Source organism: Salvelinus namaycush, chromosome 1 (assembly GCF_016432855.1).
Source record: "Salvelinus namaycush isolate Seneca chromosome 1, SaNama_1.0, whole genome shotgun sequence".
NCBI classification, from domain to species: Eukaryota; Metazoa; Chordata; class Actinopteri; order Salmoniformes; family Salmonidae; genus Salvelinus; species Salvelinus namaycush.
This window is the reverse complement of record NC_052307.1, coordinates 63,333,529-63,353,184: the sequence shown is the minus strand read 5'-3', so window position 1 is coordinate 63,353,184 and position 19,656 is coordinate 63,333,529. Positions and strand designations below refer to the sequence as shown.

The following is a 19,656-nucleotide window of genomic DNA, read 5'->3' as shown; positions in this document are numbered from 1 at the left end:
TGAATGTGTTCGGGCTGCGCCACCAGCTCCATCTCTGCAATCTCAAAACACAGTGCCACTCGTGAGAGGACAGTCTCCGGGCCACTTTGGGTAATAAAGCACACACGCAGGGCCAGCTATGCTGATGGCCCGACACCTCCGAGCAGATTATCACCACCCAGGGAGCTAGGGAACTAGGAACACAGAGAAAGAGAGAGAACAGAGTGGGAGAGATAGAGAGACAGCGAGGTCTTTCTCCTTTACTGTGCTGATAAGAGTTCCTGGAAGTGGAAGCAGATTGTTCTTTTTGTTCTCCTCCTGTCAGCATAACAACTTATAGCCAGGGAAAGTGGGCCGTTTTTTTTTTTTTACACGTACAAGTGGGAATAGGATTTCTCTTGTGTTTGTTTATTCATTTTGTTTGTTTACACTGCGTTGCTCGCTCTGTGCATGCATGGTCTCCACTGGGATTTGAACTCAGCAGTTTGAAGGGGGAGAGGAAGCTCAAATGAAAACATATCTATTCACAAGTCATTCTAATGTTTCATTAGCACTGCCAACACAACAAAATACTCAGGATTAGGGATTAGTCCTCTGCTCTGTTCTGGCGTCCTCACTTTCATGTTGCAAATAAGCTATGAATCTTTTGTGTCTTTGGAGATTCCTCCATTCTCCCTCTCCTGAGTTGTAATTTATTGAATCTGTTTGAGATTCCAAAGAGTCTCCTCTCAATAATTGGATTCTGTATAGAACTGCTGATCAGCTAATAGACCTTAGTACAATTGCTTTGTGAAGCAAAAAACTTTTTTAAAAACTTCCTAAAATGTTAAGCAGACCTAATACCTGGATTCAGTCAGATTTCATTTGAAAAACAAAAGTTTGATTCCTGAAAATGTTACCTATATATGTTAAATGATGTGTATGTGCTCATGGTGCTCATGGTGTCCCACTCTGCTTACTACATATATCTCGGTCACCACATTGTTCCGTTTAGGCGCCAATGCTAAGCTCCGCTACCAGATCACGTCTGGCAACACTGGCGGGGTTTTTGACGTGGAACCAGAGGTGGGCACCATCTTCATCGCTCAGCCTCTGGACTACGAGCAGAACAAGAGCTACAAGCTGCTGGTGCTGGCGTCGGACGGGAAGTGGGAGGACTATGCGGATGTGATGGTCAACGTGGTCAACAAGAACGACGAGGCGCCAGTGTTCACGGTCAACGAGTACTATGGTTCTGTGACTGAAGAGCTGGATGGATCGCCTGTGTTCGTGCTTCAGGTATGTTTGAGTCATGCAGCAATCTTTATTTGTCACACTATTATGACAGCAGATACAAATGACCTCTTAAGTCATCGCACGTGTATTAGTAGGAAATGAGGGAGAATAGTATGATATACAGTATCAGATGTCTAAAATCTCATGAGAGTGTTTTGTCATCAACTCAACCGTGTTATACAACGCTATCTAGCTGTCAATGGGAAAGACTGAGGTTTTGATGTGTATTTGACATTTTCTCTCAGTATTCATTGTAATGCTTTTCCATCAGTATCTGAAGAGCTTAGAATTATAACGTTCGATCTGCATTTTTGTCAAAACCGAGTTACTGGCATAGCCTTGTTTGGTCAAATATTCTGTCCCTACTGCATACCCCAATTCAAGAAAACAAGATAACAATTTTTCCAGCAAATTATCTCAGAATAATATAACCTTAGAATTCCAAGGTCACACAGGTCTGTCATTCAGAATGTGAGTCATTGTGCGGCAGGAGGTTACAGACACTCTATCACCCAAGCCTTTAAGACTGAATTGCATGAGATGGCATCATGCTGTTTTTCATTCCAACATCCCTGTTTTATAAGATTCTTCGGATGGGACGTCTGGTAGAAGCTTTAGCCCACTACAGTTTCTCCCCCACCACTCCATAGTAGCTCATTGGTTTCATTTCACCTACAATACCTGACACTCTGCAATTCTCATGGTAGATTTAAATGTTGTAGATGTTGCTCTGCCTGGGGATTGATTGGGGCTGAGGTCAGGAGAGTGAAAGTTGTGCACATAGCCGATAAACTAGAGTTGATCACTGTGCAGAGTAGGTAGGTGTGAAGTTAACACTTCAACCAACCTGATGGATGACACCAAGTCAGCAAGCTTCAATAATTAAACAGTGCTGAACTCCATAAAAAAAAAGTTGGTGCGCTGCAGATTAAAGAGCACATTCCCTTTGATGTTGTAGGTAACTGCTACTGACCCAGATAAGGATGCTGACCAGGAGGCCCTGCGGTACTCCCTCCATGGCCAGGGAGCCGAGAGCGAGTTCATTATTGATGAGGTGACGGGGAAGATCTACGCTCAGAGGACTCTGAACCGGGAGGAGCGGGCCGTGTGGAGGTTTGTGGTCCTGGCCACAGATGAAGGCGGCGAGGGTCTGACCGGATTCACTGACATCATCATCAACGTGTGGGACATCAACGACAACGCACCCGTCTTCACCTGTGCCCCTGATTGTCATGGCAACGTGCCGGAGAACTCTGCCCCCGGCACCTCTGTCATGGAGATGACGGCCACCGACCTGGACGACTCGGCCGTGGGCCAGAACGCCGTGCTCTCCTACAGGATTGTGGGTGATACGGGTACAGGTGGCAGCGGCTCTGACATGTTCAGCATTAACCCGTCCACGGGAACCATCTCGGTGGCAATGAGTGGCCTGGACCGGGAACAGGCAGAGGCCTACCTGCTGGTGGTGGAGGCCAGGGACGGGGGTGGCATGGTGGGCACGGGTACCGCCACCATCAGGGTGACAGACGTGAACGACCACGCACCCAGGTTCACAGAGCGGTCCTGCCTGGCCAGGGTTCCTGAGAGCAGTGAGCCCAACGCTGTGTTGCTGGAGATGTCTGCTGAGGACTGGGACACAGGAGAGAACGCCCATCTCACCTTCAGTGTGGTGGCAGGAGACCCAGAGCAGAAGTTCTCCATGGTGAGCCACCGGCAGGAGCAGCGTGGCACCCTGAGACTGAAGAAGAGGCTGGACTACGAGAGGCCCAGTGAGCAGCGCTTCAACCTCACCCTGAAGGTCGAAGACCTGGACTTCTCAAGCTTCATCCACTGTGTCATAGAGGTAGAGGACTGTAACGACCACGCACCCATCTTCATCGCGCTCTCCCAGCCGCCGGCGCCCCTGCCCGAGGACGTGCCCGTGGGCAGCAGTGTGGCCAGGCTGACGGCCAGCGACTCTGACTCAGGCCAAAACAAGGAGATCACCTACAGAATCCTCCAGGAGTCAGACATTCTGGGCCAGTTCTCTGTAGACCAGTCTGGTCTAGTCACTGTGACCAGCGCTCTGGACAGAGAGACAGCAGCGCAGCACCACCTGGTCATCCTGGCTACTGACCACGGCTCTCCGGCCTTGACGGGCAGCACCATCATTCAGCTGACTCTGCTGGACGTCAACGACAATGGGCCGGAGTTTGAGGCAGTGTACACCCCAGTGGTGTGGGAGAACGTCGCTGGTCCCCAGCTGGTCAGACTCAACCAGACCTCCACACTGCTGCGGGCCGTAGACCGAGACTCAGCGGAGAACGGATCTCCATTCTACTTTAGCCTTCCCTTAGAGCTAAACCACAGCAACGACTTCTACCTGCAGGATAACGGAAACGGCACGGCCACCATCACAGCCCTGAGGGCATTCGACCGGGAGAGGCAGAAAGAGTTCCACCTGCAGATCATCATGAGTGACAGCGGCCATCCACCCAAGACTGTCACTAACACTCTGACCATCACCATAGGAGACGAGAACGACCATGCTCACCAGGCAGGAGAGAAGGAGATTTTTGTCAACAGTCACAAAGGTGAGATCACTGCCATCATCAATACACTATAATGCATGTATTCATAAATAGCACAGCAATGAGAGAACATATTCACAAAGCAATATATGAATGAGGAGCAAATCGTTTGACCCTCAGTCTGACCTTTTCCAAGGCTTGAAGGTTTTGCTTCAACCGGGAGTTTATGAAAAGAAGCCATGTCTCTCTTGTTGTTCTGGCGCCTTTTGTAGGAGCCGCTGTAGGAGCGAGCAATTAGGTATAGCTGATTCTCTTTTCTCCTCTTCAGGGTTGACTATCTATTCCAGGTGTGTTCCTCTCCTTTCACAAAATGAGTCAATACATCATGTTCCTCTTGTTGAAGTGCAATGGAGAGTTACTGATAGCATGTGTTGACTAGTTTCTTTCAGACACATTTTCTTGTTGCCTTGCGGTGATTATGATTGCCTTTCTCTCTACAAGCATTCATATGCAGCCTGCTGTTTTCAGAATACTTTAATGTCCATGTGAACAGTGCTCTTTTTGACTATACCCCTTCATGACACACACACACAGAGACACACACCCTTGAGAAAATCAATGTTCTTTGCCGACAGGGAGGATGCCGACCACTGTCCTGGGGAAGGTCTACGCCCCGGATCCTGATGATTGGGACAACAAGACCTATGCCTTTGAGGGACATGTGCCCAAGTAAGACATCTCTAGCTCTCTTCCTCTGTATTTCTCTCTTTCCCTCCCTCCGTCCCCCTCTCTCAACGCCCCATAAAACCTTGAGAGTGATGTCTCCCGACAGCCTCTCTGTCATTGATGTTGTGGACCAGCACCTGCGACGAAGGTGCGAGACGAGCAGAGGAACCCTGAGCGACAGGGTGTTTTTGAGACGGTTGCCTTGAGATCTCTGTGAAGGCTCAGCAGCTACAGCGGTGTTCAGAACATATCATACCATGTGACACCTTGACGGCCTCACATCCAGAAGCATGACGACTACCACTGCCACCTGCACTGCACTCACATACATGAACTCAGATTGACTGTAGCTTCCCTCCCAGAGAATCTGTTCTTTCAACACACATAGCTACAGTATGTTGTTGAATCTATACAGAGTTAATATTTAATCTAGCATCTCTCATCTTCACTCGAGTAGAGAAACTTCTGCATTACTCAATAGGGAAATGGCTGGAGTCCAGTTGACAAATTTTGACACTTCATATAAAACACGGTTGGATTTGAAGATGATAAACCAGCGCATCTCAACGTCTCCTTCGCTATTTGATCTGCCTGGGATCTTGCTTTGATTCCCAGTGTAATTCAACTTGAATGAGCTCAATTACAAAAGAAGTATGAAGTTGTGGACCACAAGGAGTTGCTTCCTCTCATCTTTTTTTCACTTTTATAATCTCCCCTTCCCCTCCCCTTCTTTCCTCTATCCTCTCCTCTCTTCCTCCCTCCTCCCTGCCGCTCTATTCTCTCCTCCCCCATCATTTCCTCTTTTCTCTTGTTACATCCTCTCTCTTTCTGCTGTCTTTTATCTATTCCTTCTTTAATTCTGCTGTTTTTAATCTTTGTGTATTAATCTCCTCTCTCTGGTTCCCAAAGTCTCTCAGTCATTTCTTCTCTTTTATGTCAGCCCAGTATTCATTCACAGTGGTGTATCACCAAATCTATCTACAGATCCACCACAGGCTGCTCGTTTTACATGCGATATATGAAGAATTGATGTTGCTGATGTGTTTTTTTTTATGCCTCCTCAGTTACTTCCTCCTGAACAAGCGGACGGGATTCCTGATCATTAAGGAGAACGCTCCCCCGGGCAGCTACGAGTTTCAGGTGCGCGTGTCAGACGGAGTGTGGCCAGACGCTGTCTCTGGGGTAATGGTGTATGTGAGGGAGCTGCGTGATGAGGCCATCTACAACTCTGGATCCCTCCGCCTGGCAGGTACAGTACAGTACACATGTCCTCTGAACTTTGACCTATGACCTGTGACCGAATTGTTTTATATTGTTTCATGTTGTCAGATGAAGATTATTTCTTATTTTTATAAGAACATATATCTTCAAGATACAATGTATGGGTTAGTAACAGTGGAAATGGGTAATTCTTGGAAATATGTCATTTTGAAATTGCAATTAGACAATGTTTTGGTTCCTCAGCACTTTCATTTTGGGTGTCAAGTATGGTCTGATACACCGCTTATGTGTGTGAAAATTAAATGTACTTTGGAAGAAATGGTCTACGGCTGAGGGGATTTTATGATTTCGGCGCTATTTAAATGAGAAGAGAGAGGGAGGAATAGCGGAGGGAGCCACGGCTCATATAAGCTGATAAAAGGGATTTGCTTCAAATTCCAAAAACAGCAGCAGGCAATGTAGTCACACCAACCAGGAGCCTTTACATTACAGCTGGTGGTTATATACTGTGTCACATTATTTATTTAAAGGAAACTGGGTAAACAGGATGTTTTATAATATGTTACTGTCAGTGATGAAAATGGAACCAAAATCTCCCGTAATGATTGTTTGTTTGTTCTCTTCTTCAGCCCATTTAGTCTACAGTAGAGCCGTCTGGTTTCGTACACTTCTTAGCTGGGTATTTCGAGTGCATCCTCTAAACGACAACAATATCCACTGCATTTAGAGAGCTGTAGAGTGTGTATTGATTGAAATGGCTCATGCCATAAAAGGTCTGTTGAGGTTGAACAATATGTCAACAACTGCTATAGTGCTGAGACCTGAGCCAGCTGAACCTAGAGTGCAATTTCACTAACCCTATCAGTCCTGAGACACCAGTTTTTCATTTATCTGACTTATCTGCATGTAATATTATGCATTTATATTTATCCTCACAGTTAAGTGTTTTACCGTTTTCTTTTTAGGAAAACCAGGGATACATGTAGAACAATTTGACATAAACAGTTGCATTCATGAGTTTATTGACAGTATTTGTTTATAATAATAAAACCAGTAAGGTCCGCCAAATCAAAAAACAGATACAAATGAATTTAGATAAATACTGTAAGTACAGAAATTGTTTCCTTGGTGGGAAATGAATATTCAACTAGTCAGTTTCAACTGTGTGGAGTTTGGAGTTTGTGACAGCAGCTATGTGAGCTTATTACAGTATTATAGACACTATGTCCTGGGATGCCCTAGATTAAGGCCTTACCTTCTAACAGCTCTTGTGTAGCTTGTGAGCATCATAGAGCAATGTGTGTGTTCGTGGGAGTCTCCGATTTTCATAGATAGCTTTTAGTAGTTTGTAGCTGAAACCATTCAGACTATACAGACGTTTTTATTAAAAGACCCGGCCCCGGGCCTCTTCAGGCTCCACCCTTGTCTCACAAACGCCGATCTAGCTCAGCCCCCATTAATCCCACAGACTTGGTTGGTATCTACGGACGTAGAAGAAATAGGTGAATCCAATGGTACAACCCCGAAGTTTGTAGCTGAAACACACAATGTTTAAACAGGGTTAGAAGTCCAAAACTTTCGGTGTTAAAACTTTTGGTTAAATATACATTTGTAGACACAACCCAGAACATTTTAAATGTCAACACCAAGACTGCCCCCAATCCAAATGCATTTGTAAACAGCAATTACCTGAAGAGAATTGGGATTGTTGGAAGCCATTTTCAGGTTTGTTTCACAAATAAAGCACTCTGTAAACATTCTCATGGATTCCAAGTCTGAAGGATTATCGAAAAATTCTACTTATAGTATTACTGACATAGCCTCGATGACATTTTAAATTCCATTTCAAGAGCAAATGTGGAAGGCAATAAGGACATGTACTGTTAAATCTTCTTCTGGGAGATTAAGGCTCTTTGTGGTAAACTCACAGGAGAAATTGATTGAAAGGTGAAATGGGTGATGAATAGTGAATCATTTAGACGCCCACACCAGTTCACATAAGCATATAAACGCAGCAAAAAAAGAAACGTCCCTTTTTCAGGACCCTGTCTTTCAAAGATAATTGGTAAAAATCCAAATAACTTCACAGATCTTCATTGTAAAGGGTTAAAACACTGTTTCCCATGCTTGTTCAATGAACCATAAACAATTAATGAACATGCACCTGTGGAACGGTCGTTAAGACACTAACAGCTTACAGACGGTAGGCAATTAAGGTCACAGTTATGAAAACTTAGGACACTAAAGAGGCCTTTCTACTGACTCTTAAAAACACCAAAAGAAAGATGCCCAGGGTCCCTACTCATCTGCGTGAACATGTCTTAGGCTACAGGGAGACAGGGCGGTCAGGTGCTCGTCCTCGCAGTGGCAGACCACGTGTAACAACACCTGCACAGGATCGGTACATCCGAACATCACCTGCGGGACAGGATGGCAACAACAACTGCCCTAGTTACACCAGGAACGCACAATCCCTCCATCAGTGCTCAGACTGTCCACAATAGGCTGAGAGAGGCTGAGAGAGGCTGGACTGAGGGCTTGTAGGCCTGTTGTAAGGCAGGTCCTCACCAGACATCACCAGCAACAACGTCGCCTATGGTGACAAACCCACCGTCGCTGGACCAGACAGGACTGGCAAAAAGTGCTCTTCACTGACGAGTCATGGTTTTGTCTCATCAGGGGTGATGGTCGGATTTGCGTTTATTGTCGAAGGAATGAGCATTACACCGAGGCCTGTACTCTGGAGCGGGATCGATTTGGAGGTGGAGGGTCTGTCATGGTCTGGGGTTGTGTGTCACAGCATCATCGGACTGAGCTTGTTGTCATTGCAGGCAATCTCAACGCTATGCGTTACAGAGAAGGCATCCTCCTCCCTCATGTGGTACCCTTCCTGCAGGCTCATCCTGACATGACCCTCCAGCATGACAATGCCACCAGCCATACTGCTAATTCTGTGTATGATTTCCTGCAAGACAGGAATGTCAGTGTTCTGCCATGGCCAACAAAGAGTCCGGATCTCAATCCCATTGAGCACGTCTGGGACCTGTTGGATCGGAGGGTGAGGGCTAGGGCCATTCCCCCCAGAAATGTCCGGGAACTTGCAGGTGCCTTGGTGGAAGAGTTGGGTAACATCTCACAACAAGAACTGGCACATCTGGTGCAGTCCATGAGGAGGAGATGCATTGCAATACTTAATGCAGCTGGTGGCCACACCAGATACTTAATGACTATTACTTTTGATTTGACCCCCCCTTTGATCAGGGACATATTATTCAATTTCTGTTCGTCACATGTCTGTGGAACTTGTTCAGTTTATGTCTCAGTTGTTGAATCTTGTTATGTTCATACAAATATTTACACATGTTAAGTTTGCTGAAAATGAGTGAGAGGACGTTTCTTTTTTTGCTGAGTTTAGTACATCCTTAAAGAAACACACACAACACACACACACACAACACACACACACACACAACACACACAGCTTTATTTTTGTGAAATTTCAGGACTTTGTGGGGAGTAAAAAAAATTGACCATTAAAAATCCTATTTTCCCTAACCCTTAATTAACCTAACCCTAACCTTAGCCCCGAAACCTAACCCTAACCTTAGAATTACAATGGGCCAGTGCAATTCAAGGTAAACACCTCCATAAACAGACATACTACAAACCTAACCTTAAACCATATCCCTATCCCTAACCTAAACCTCAAAACACAAAATCTAACCCTTAAGCTTAAAATAGCATTTTAACAAATTCAGGACATGAAAAAAGTCCAGACTTTTCAAACAATTTATTGTTTTCTTACCTTGTCAGGACATTCAAGTGAATTATTAGGACGTTGGGGTGCTGATAAGGAAGGAAAACAAGTACACACACTCTCACTCTGTTTCGCTCTCTCTCTCAAATGCACAGCCCTCTGGGGAATGTCTAGTATGTTGAATAAAGAACTTTGAAACAGCTTGAGTGTGTCCTTTTCTGGCTGTGAGATTAGTTTGAAAAAGTTCAAAGTTGAATCCCTCTATCCCTCATTCCATTCCTCCCCCATCCCTTCCTTCTGACTAACAAACAGGTGAGATGGGGCCCATCTCACCTGTTTGCATCTCTCTAAGGTCCTGCTTCAGGGGATCAATAAAAAGAGAAATTGGAAAAAATATCTTCAGTTCACCTTTGGGATTAACACCAGTACTAACCTCTGAGTCTGTCTCAAGGTCCTATTGACCCAGTCAACTGAGACCCTCTACTCTGTCACCATCAGCGTGTCTGTCTGCTGACCTGACATGACAGGGGAATGCTAGTCTGGAGGTAGTTTGTATTTACTGTCCCCTACATATTTATTTGGACAGTGAAGCTAAAACTTTGAATTTGGCTCTGTCCTCCACCATTTTGGATTTGAGATCAAACGTTTTATATGAGGCAACAGTACAGAATGGCACCTTTTATTTGAGGGTATTTTCATATATATCTGTTGTACCATTTAGAAATCAATGCATTTTATGTCTATGTCTAGTCCCCCCATTTGAAGGTGTATAATTATTTTGACAAATTCACTTATATGGTATTACATTTTGTCAAAAGTTTTGTATTTTAGTCCCAGATTCCTAGCACACAATGACCTCATCAGGCTTGTGACTCTACAAATGTGTTGGATGCATTTGCAGTTGGTTTTGGTTGTGTTTCGGGTTATGTTGTGCCCCAATAGAAATCAATGGTTAATAATGTATTGTGTCATTTTGGAGTCACTTTTATTGTAAATAAGACTAGAATATGTTTCTGAACACTTCTACATTAATGTGGATGCTACCATGATTATGGATCATAATGAATGAATCATGAATAATGATGAGTGAGAAAGTTACAGATTAAAGTGACTCCAAAATGACACTACATTATTTACAATGAATTTATATTGGGCACAACATCATCCGAAACACAACCACAGCAAATTGCAAATGCATCCAACAAGTTTGTAGTCACAAGCTTGATGAAGTCATTGCATGCTAGGAATATGAGACCAAATACTTAACTATTGACTAAATGTTATATACTATAAGTGAATTTGTCCAAATTCTTATGACACCTTCAAGAATTTTGCCAGCTTTGTGTCACTCAACATTTTTTAAATGACCTTGCTGCTCAACAAACCAATGAGTTAATTCTGTATTTGGTGGCCAAGGTAGCTGGTGGTGTGACTCGAGGTCCCTTTTTGGACACGGTTAAGGTGCTCTTTCATGACTGGATCAAATTGTGCCTTCAGTTCAACCTCTTTGAGGAAATGTCCATTTGATGGAGAGTACAGTGTTTCTGTGTGTCCCATTAGTGCCAGATTTCTAACTGCCAGAGACGGCACAATAACATTCAGACGTGTCAAACCCTCTCTCCATCTTATCCTCTCAGCCTCCATAAGTACCATTTCATGTTTATCAATTGTTTCCATTTTTTAAAATCCTTATTGCCAGTTCTTTCCTTGATTCCATGCAGTTTTGGTGTTCTGGACTGCTGTCGTGCGAAGTCAGCAAAGAACTTGCATGTTTCTAGTCTGTCCTGTCCTGAGTTTGCTAAATACATTTTCTTCTTAGAAAAGAGTTTGCAGCAGAAGCAGAAGAGGCTGTTGTTTCTTTCAGAATACACCTACCAACTTCTAGGGATTTTATCACCACTCACCAAGGTCTTCCTGAAATACTGGTGGTGGGAACTTCTTCCATCACTCTCATTCCTTGGGAAAACAAAGTACCTCACTTGGTCCTCTGCAAACTGGTTGTGTCCGAATTCTGTCAGTCAGAACTGAAGGCCAGTCAGCAGGGTCTGTAGACAGTGGTTCATCCTCAGCAGCAGGATATGGTGGGGATGCTGCTACAGGCATTTCTAATGGAGAGCACATGGGCATAAGTTGACACAAGTTATTCACAGCATTTATAGTGGTGGAACATCCCACATACAAACCCAGTAATAATACAATCATCATTGTTACCTACAATATGGAAACCTAAAACTTTCCAAAAGGGAAAGTATTTATTTTGTTTATGTTATGCAGGGATGCACACATAAACACGTGTGTGTGCACCCAGACACACGTGCGCGTGCGCACAAACACACTTGAAGAATCCTGCTGGGGAGAAGTGGAAGCAAATGGGTCTTCTTCCTCAGGCTCAGACAACATTTGTAAAGACACCTGTGTGGCTGAGGAGGTAGATGGCTCCTCATCCTGAGGCTTCGAGATCATTTCTGAAGAGGCCTGTGTGGCTGAGGAGGTAGATGGTTCCTCATCCTGGCCAGTGCCAGAGGGTGCTCCAAAATATTTCAGAAGTGCCCCTGAATTTGCATTGAAATACAGTATATGAGTCTGACACCCTGACACCCTAAATACATTATGCACAATTTATCAAACTTTCAGAATCGGAACCAAATGAACCATACAACCTCCTTGGCTAATTATAGGCATAAGACACCCCAAAAGATTCAATATATCACAAAATAGACCAAATATCAGCATAATAGACGTCTTTTAAAGTTAGCCTACAGCTTTGGAAATTCCCCTTAATGAGCTCAGGACCTAGTCAAAACTATCACAGAAAACCTTCATGATGTCACCTCAATGAAAGTTAACCAAATCCATAATGTGCTAGTTAGGTTGTAATCATTTTGCTGCAGGCTACTATCATGATGAAACTGTGTGAAATGATATCCAATGTTATGTAAGCTAGTTGGACAGAAAACGGAATATTGTAGCCCTATGTGTAATAGCATAGCAAGCAACATAGCAACATAGACTAACAAACATAAGTGTCATACTAGCCTATTTCATGACATGCATAATATTATACTCATAAAGACATGACATAGCTGCATACCTTTGTCTTTTGTGCGTTTCTCCTCTTCTTCATCCCTCTTTGTCCTAAACTGGGCACCTGATGTCTTAGACCTTTTCTTATCCATTTGTGTTGATTTGGCACTAATACATTACCCATCCCCCAACACTGTCAACCAAGAGTCAAGACTAAACCAATTCACCTTGGTGGTGTGCAGACTGGTTATATATTATTCTTAACGATTTCGCACAAACCAGAAAAAAAATGCAACAATATGTCTGTGAAACTACAGTTGAAGTCGGAAGTTTGCATACACTTCGGTTGGAGTCATTAAAACTCGTTTTTCAACCACTCCACACATTTCTTGTTAACAAACTATAGTTTTGGCAAGTCAGTGTGAACATCTACTTTGAGCATGACACAAGTCATTTTTCCAACAATTGTTTACAGACAGATTATTTCACTACGTACTACGTAATTATTTCATTATTTCACTACATACTTTGGCGCGAAACGTTCAAATCAATCCCAGAACAACAGCAAAGGACCTCGGGAAGATGCTGGAGGAAACAGGTACAAAAGTATCTATATCCACAGTAAAACGAGTCCTATATCGACATAACCTGAAAGGCCGCTCAGCAAGGAAGAAGCCATTGCTCCAAAACCGGCATAAAAAAGCAAGACTACGGTTTGCAACTGCACATGGGGACAAAGATTGTACTTTTTGGAGAAATGTCCTCTGGTCTGATGAAACAAAAATAGAACTGTTTGGCCATAATGACCATCGTTATGTTTGGAGGAAAAAGGGGGAGGCTTGCAAGCCGAAGAAGACCATACCAACCATGAAGCACGGGGGTGGCAGCATCATGTTGTGGGGTGCTTTGCTGCAGGAGGGACTGGTGCACTTCACAAAATAGATGGCATCATGAGGCAGGAAAACTATGTGGATATACTGAAGCAACATCTCAAGACATCAGTCAGGAAGTTAAAGCTTGGTCACAAATGGGTCTTCCAAATGGACAATGACCCCAAACATACTTCCAAAGTTGTGGCAACATGGCTTAAGGACCACAAATTCAAGATATTGGAGTGGCCATCACAAAACCCTGACCTCAATCCCATAGAAAATGTGTGGGCAGAACTGAAAAAGCGTGTGCGAGCAAGCAGGCCTACAAACCTGACAAACCTGACAAACCAGTTACACCAGCTCTGTCAGGAGGAATGGGCCAAAATTCACCCAACTTATTGTGGGAAGCTTGTGGAAGGCTACCTGAAACGTTTGACCCAAGTTAACCAATTTAAAGGCAATGCTACCAAATACTAATTTAGTGTATGTAAACTTCTGACCCACTGGGAATGTGATGAAAGAAATAAAAGCTGAAATAAATCATTCTCTCTAATATTATTCTGACATTTCACATTCTTAAAATAAAGTGGTGATCCTAACTGACCTAAGACAGGGAATTTTTACTAGGCTTAAATGTCAGGAGTTGTGAAAACCTGAGTTTAATGTATTTGGCTAAGGTGTATGTAAACTTCCGACTACAACTGAATATATTCACAGTATTATGAATGAATTGTGGTTTATTCCGTAGCATTTTGTAGTGTGACTTATTTACTAATTGCATTAGTACTGTACAAAGTTAGAGGTGCACTATTTGATAGATTCCCCCGCTCCCCCTACCTCGGGCTTCCAGTCGGGGTCCTGAGGTCAACCCCGCCCCCCTCTCCATCTCGTACTTCTGAGTGGGAGACCTTCCCAGGCAGTAGCCTGCCTAGCTCACAAACTAGAATCAGGGCGCCCACTCTGACACGGTTAATTGACCCACAGTCCCACACGGTGACATGATATCATTGACATGACGTGCAAATGAGCGCTAGAAAACCAATCGCGTAAATGTCACCATTCCAAAGAATTGTGTGCGGTCAGCTGCCCATGTCACCAACACCTAAATCCGCCACTGTGTGTGTGTGTGTGTGTGTGTGTGTGTGTGTGTGTGTGTGTGTGTGTGTGTGTGTGTGTGTGTGTGTGTGTGTGTGTGTGTGTGTGTGTGTGTGTGTGTGTGTGTGTGTGTGTGTGTGTGTGTGTGTGTGTGCGCGCGCGCGTGCGTGCGTGCGAGTACACTTATGTCCACGAGTTCACGTGTGTGTGTATCCCCCTAATGCCCGTGGGAAGGATAGTCGATGTGATCTTTGCTTTGGATCAAAGCCAGGTGTCAATCTGTCCCTCCATGTTAAAGAGAGTCCCTGTCTGTCTCCCACCGCTCTGGTAATGAGACCAGACAGACGGCAGTAGCACCGGCAGCAGCATCCTCTCGCTGAATTGCATTTCCATTCTCTTAATGTCAATCTAGGATTCCTCCCTCTGTCTGTTCCCGTGGCCTTAGTCACACTGAGCAACACTGACACTCCTCAGGACCTAATGATCCCAGATTGACACCGCTCAGGTGTTCCCAGCATGACACTTAAAGCCTACCGTCAGCCTGGGGATTAAGAGTGGGAGAGATGAGAGCACACATTGTCAGAAAGTTACACACATGCACTCACATATGCACGTCACATGCACGCACACACGTGCACACACACACACACATTCAGTCAGACAGTTACACACACTAAACTTTGTAGAAACACCCAAATTCAAAAACAGGCATTTATTAAACGTTTCATTCATCAGGTATGATTATTGGAGTCTTCTCCCTTAAAACAATTTATAACTATGTCACTGATGTCATGAAAATTGGATGAAATCTCTTTCCCTTTCCTTTCCACCTGTCTCCTGTGGGCTGAAGAGTTTCGATTGGAGCAGTAGGTGGACCCTGTCTGTGTCAAACAGGGCCCAGGGGACTGAGGGGAGTGGGGCAGAGGTAAAGCCCAGGGCCCCTGCTCCATCCCCAGCTTCCCTCTCTCTCCTAATCCCATGCTAGAAGGTGTTGGCTCAATTAGAGGTGGCCTCGGCTCAGGAGCTTTCTCACCTTGGCACCCTCTCCTTGGCAGCGATGCCATGTTCCAAATTGAGGTTGAAGGCTGTACCGTCCTCTACCATCCCCCCTCACCCCCCCGCTCAATATCCCCGACATGGCCATTGTGGTCTGTCTGTGTGAGCGTTAGCTGTGACTGTGACATTGTGTAGCAGGGCTGGGTGGTGTCTGTCTCGCTGGGCCAGGGCCAGTGGCTCTCAGGAGGGGAGAGGAGATTGACAGGGCCTGTCAGGTCAGGTCTGGGAACATGGTCCTCGCACGACTTTAATGTTCCTTAAATACATCCAGAGCTGCTTCGAGGACATGCATTTTTCATGAGTACAGCTCTTTATCTTTTAGAAATATATGTCCAGTATTACAGATACGGAGTGTCTCTCTAATAAGAGTAGAAGTCACAAGCAGAGCTTGTCTGTTATTCTGTTTACTGCCTGTATGTTTCTCCTGCTCATTGAAGAGATTGTAGGGATGCATCTGTTTCTGCCTAGGAAAACGAGAGGGAAGAGTCATGTGGCATATGTTGGCTTGTATAACTTTGTTTGTTTGTGTGTCTACTTGTGTGTGTGTGTGTGTGTGTGTGTGTGTGTGTTGCAGACATCACAGCGAATGAGTTTATTGAGCAGCGTGGTAGCTTGAGGAGTCGTTATGAACTGCTGGTGGACTTCCTGTCGGAGATGTTGGCGGTGGGCGTTGATGACATCAACGTCTTCAGCCTGATGGACGTCAGGGAGAGGACACTGGACGTGCGCTTCGCAGTGCACAGCAGTCCTTTCCTCAGAGCAGAGAAACTCCAGGGATACCTCGCCGCTCACAAGCAAAAGGTACTGTGTAATGATGACCCTGGAAGTGATCCTGTCGGATATACTGTGATTTTCTGTGAGTTCAAAATAAACCTAGAACGATTATGTTAACGAGCCTCACTCAATGTTAAGCGTTAGAAGATGCAACCCTAACTCGACGCCACTGAAAATACACACAGAATTACTGGACAGAAGACATTTACATGTGTGGTCCAATTATGGAAAATGCAGTCACTCAGGGACTGTTGCTAGCCTGTTTTGAAGAGAGGGGGATTTCAATCGAAAAAATATGCAATATGTATTTGTGTAGCCTTGTGTTTTCCCACGTAATGAAAAATATAACCCTCTAGTTTTTTTGAGCTGGTTTATGTGGATGTTACGAATAGATTATGCAACATTGCGATGTCAATTGCAGCATAATATGTCTGAAGCTGCTATTATGGTGCTGTCACTTTGAATACATTAGTTATTGCAGTATTGGACTGTATTCACCAGACCGGCTATAGATCATTGTGGGCTGTGGAGCCTTACAGTGTAGTTGTTACACAGGAACAATCTTTGAAGTTAAACTAGACCATTAAATCGCCTAGTGGTTAACCGCGTTGGGCCAGTAACCAAAAGGTCGCTGGTTCGAATCCCAAAACCGACCAGGTGAAAAATCTTGGCAAGGCATTTAACCCTAATACTCCTGTAAGTCGGTCTGTATAAGAGCGTCTGTTAAATGACTAAATGTACAATTTCAACATTTGAACCCGACCCTGCTTCACCTTGTTCTGACATCTCTTCATTGAGGCGCACGCTCACTTTCCTCTTTCATGCAGTTGAAAGCTAGAGGGAAATAGGGAGAGAGAGAGATGGAGAGGGGGATATACAGAGTTATAGAAGGAGAGGGAAATCAGTGAACGAGAGAGAGAAAGAGAGAGAGAGAGAAGTAAAGAAGAGAGAGAGGTCGTGGATGCTTCAGGTGTGGTTTGTGCTCTTTTCATCTGGATTCCGTGTGCCCCTCTGAAAATACATTGATCACAATGAGATGTGAAGCGTGGCGAGAGAAGATGAGCGCGGAGAGGGAAATAGGGAGGGGGGACGGCTGCGGTTATTAATGTTTGCAATTCTAGAGTAATGGAAATATGAGACAATTATATTTTCTCTCTCTCTCTCTCTCTCTATCTCTCGCTCTCTCTCTCTGTTTCTGACATGGCAATGGAGATTTCCCTTGCTGGTTGAGCATTTCAATTCTTAGTGCACCCCTGAGAGTTTTAAGAAAGTACATATTGGTTTCCTGTGGTTAAATTCATTGATATGTAGACCAAGTTCTATCTTCCTCTTGTAGAAGTAATAAGCCAGCTAGAGAGAAGGGATGTTCTGGTTGATTTCGGGAGAGTGAAAGAGGACCCTTTTGTGTCATAGATCACTGCTTCCAGGCCTTTTGTTGTGAGACTTCACTTCTGGGTTCTGTGTTGTCTGGGTACATGGACAATCCAAAAATTATTATAAGTAAGTTATATCGAAATATCAAAGCATAGCCCTACATACTCTTTGTCAGTGTCTCGCCAGTAGATGATATTGTGTAGGAAAATGCCACCCCTAAGTCACATAATAAAAACAGCGTTTTGAAGTACACTACATGACCAAAAATCATTCCAAAATCATGGGCATTAATATGGAGTTGGTCCCCCCCTTTGCTGCTATAACAGCCTCCACTCTTCTGGTAAGGCTTTTCACTAGATGTTGGAACATTGCTGCAGGGACTTGCTTCCATTCAGCCACAAAAATATTAGTGAGGTTGGTCGGGCACTGATGTTTGGTGGTTAGGCCTGGCCCGCAGTCGGTGTTCCAATTCATCCCAAAGGTGTTCGACGGGGTTGAGGTCAGGGCTCTGTGCAGGCCAGTCAAGTTCTTCCACACTGATCAGAAATTGTATGCTGTAGTGTTGATTTCCCTTCACTGGAACTAAGGGGCCTATGCCGAACCATGAAAAACAGCCCCCGACCATTATTCCTCCTCCACCAAACTTTACAGTTGGCACTATGCATTCGGGCAGGTAGCGTTCTCAGATTGGTGAAGTGTGATTCATCACTCCAAAGAACACGCTTCCACTGCTCCAGAGTCCAATGGTGGTGAGCTTTACACCACTCCAGCCTACGCTTTGTATTGCGCATGGTGATCTTAGGCGTGGTGTGAGGCTGCTCGGACATGGAAACCCATTTCCCAACAAACAGTTCTTGTGCTGACGTTGCTTCCAGAGGCAGTTTGGAACTCGGTAGTGAGTGTTGCATTTTTACGGAAATGTTTGTCTATGGAGATTGGCTGTGTGCTCGATTTTACACACCTGTCAGCAACGGGTGTGGCTGAAATAGCCGAATCTACTAATTTGAAGGGGTGTCCACATATTTTTGTATATATAGTGTATATTCTAGCTCTGTTGGTGATTGGCTCAGGGTCTGTCGATTGTGAATAGGACATGTGATATTGGTTGAGTTGTGAGTGTGAGTGTAGTGATGGAACAGGCACGGGGAGAGGGAGCTCCTGATGTTTGTAACTTTTAAACAGTGTTTTATTTGTTGCCCCTGATCTCTAAGAGCCCATCCCTACCCTATCTCCCCCTGTATGCCCTTCTCCCCTCTCCTCTTTCCGCTCTCTCCCAGTGTGTGTGTCTCTGGCTTTGAACACTCAAGATCCCCCTGTAGCCTGCTGGGATTGAGGAAGTGGAAATCTCAGCATGCTCCTCTCCAAAGGGCTCTCCTCTCTTCTCCACATTTACCCCTCTGTTTTCCACCTCATATCCCCCTTATGCCCTGCTGCCCCCCCTCCCCTCTCCTCGTCTCCCACTCAACTCCTCACATACACATACCCTGCGATGTGGCACAGGCAGAGACACACTGACAGAAATAGATAATGCCTAAAAACATGAGGTGAGAGACACTTCACACAGTGACAGAAATAGATAATGCCTAAAAACATGAGGTGAGAGACACTTCACACAGTGACAGGGTGAAGTAGGAAAATACGTTTTCTGGTAACAAATTCTATGAAGTCCATATTAATAATGCATTATACAGCATTATACATATACTCATAATGCACTATAATAGAGTAACAATGCAGTATAAACCAGTGGCGGTCAGTGCTGTTTAAGATAAGGGAGGACGATTTATTTTTTATGAGCATGGCCTTATTTCTATTACAGCATATTGGATGACTCTCATTCAAATTCCATTCACCCAGTTCAATGTAACACCGATAGGTTTAGGCTACTACATGATACTCACATTTTCCCTAAATCCATTATGAGGTTGCTACAACCTAGCCTATGAATTAAAGTTTACAACGTAGGTGCACACAGGTCGAGAGACAAATTTGT

The 19,656-nt window shown here is 44.5% G+C and overlaps 1 protein-coding gene across 1 annotated transcript in view; it reads left to right on the top strand.

The window, feature by feature from the left end:
* Positions 1–19,656, top strand: part of LOC120052524 (neural-cadherin-like) — a 189,751-nt gene that overhangs the window by 131,819 nt on the left and 38,276 nt on the right. Inside the window, exons 18-22 of the mRNA XM_038999491.1 lie at positions 974–1,257; positions 2,213–3,827; positions 4,400–4,493; positions 5,555–5,739; positions 16,090–16,316. Of these exons, the coding sequence (XP_038855419.1) occupies positions 974–1,257; positions 2,213–3,827; positions 4,400–4,493; positions 5,555–5,739; positions 16,090–16,316 (2,405 nt within the window). The remainder of the gene's footprint in view (positions 1–973; positions 1,258–2,212; positions 3,828–4,399; positions 4,494–5,554; positions 5,740–16,089; positions 16,317–19,656) is intronic.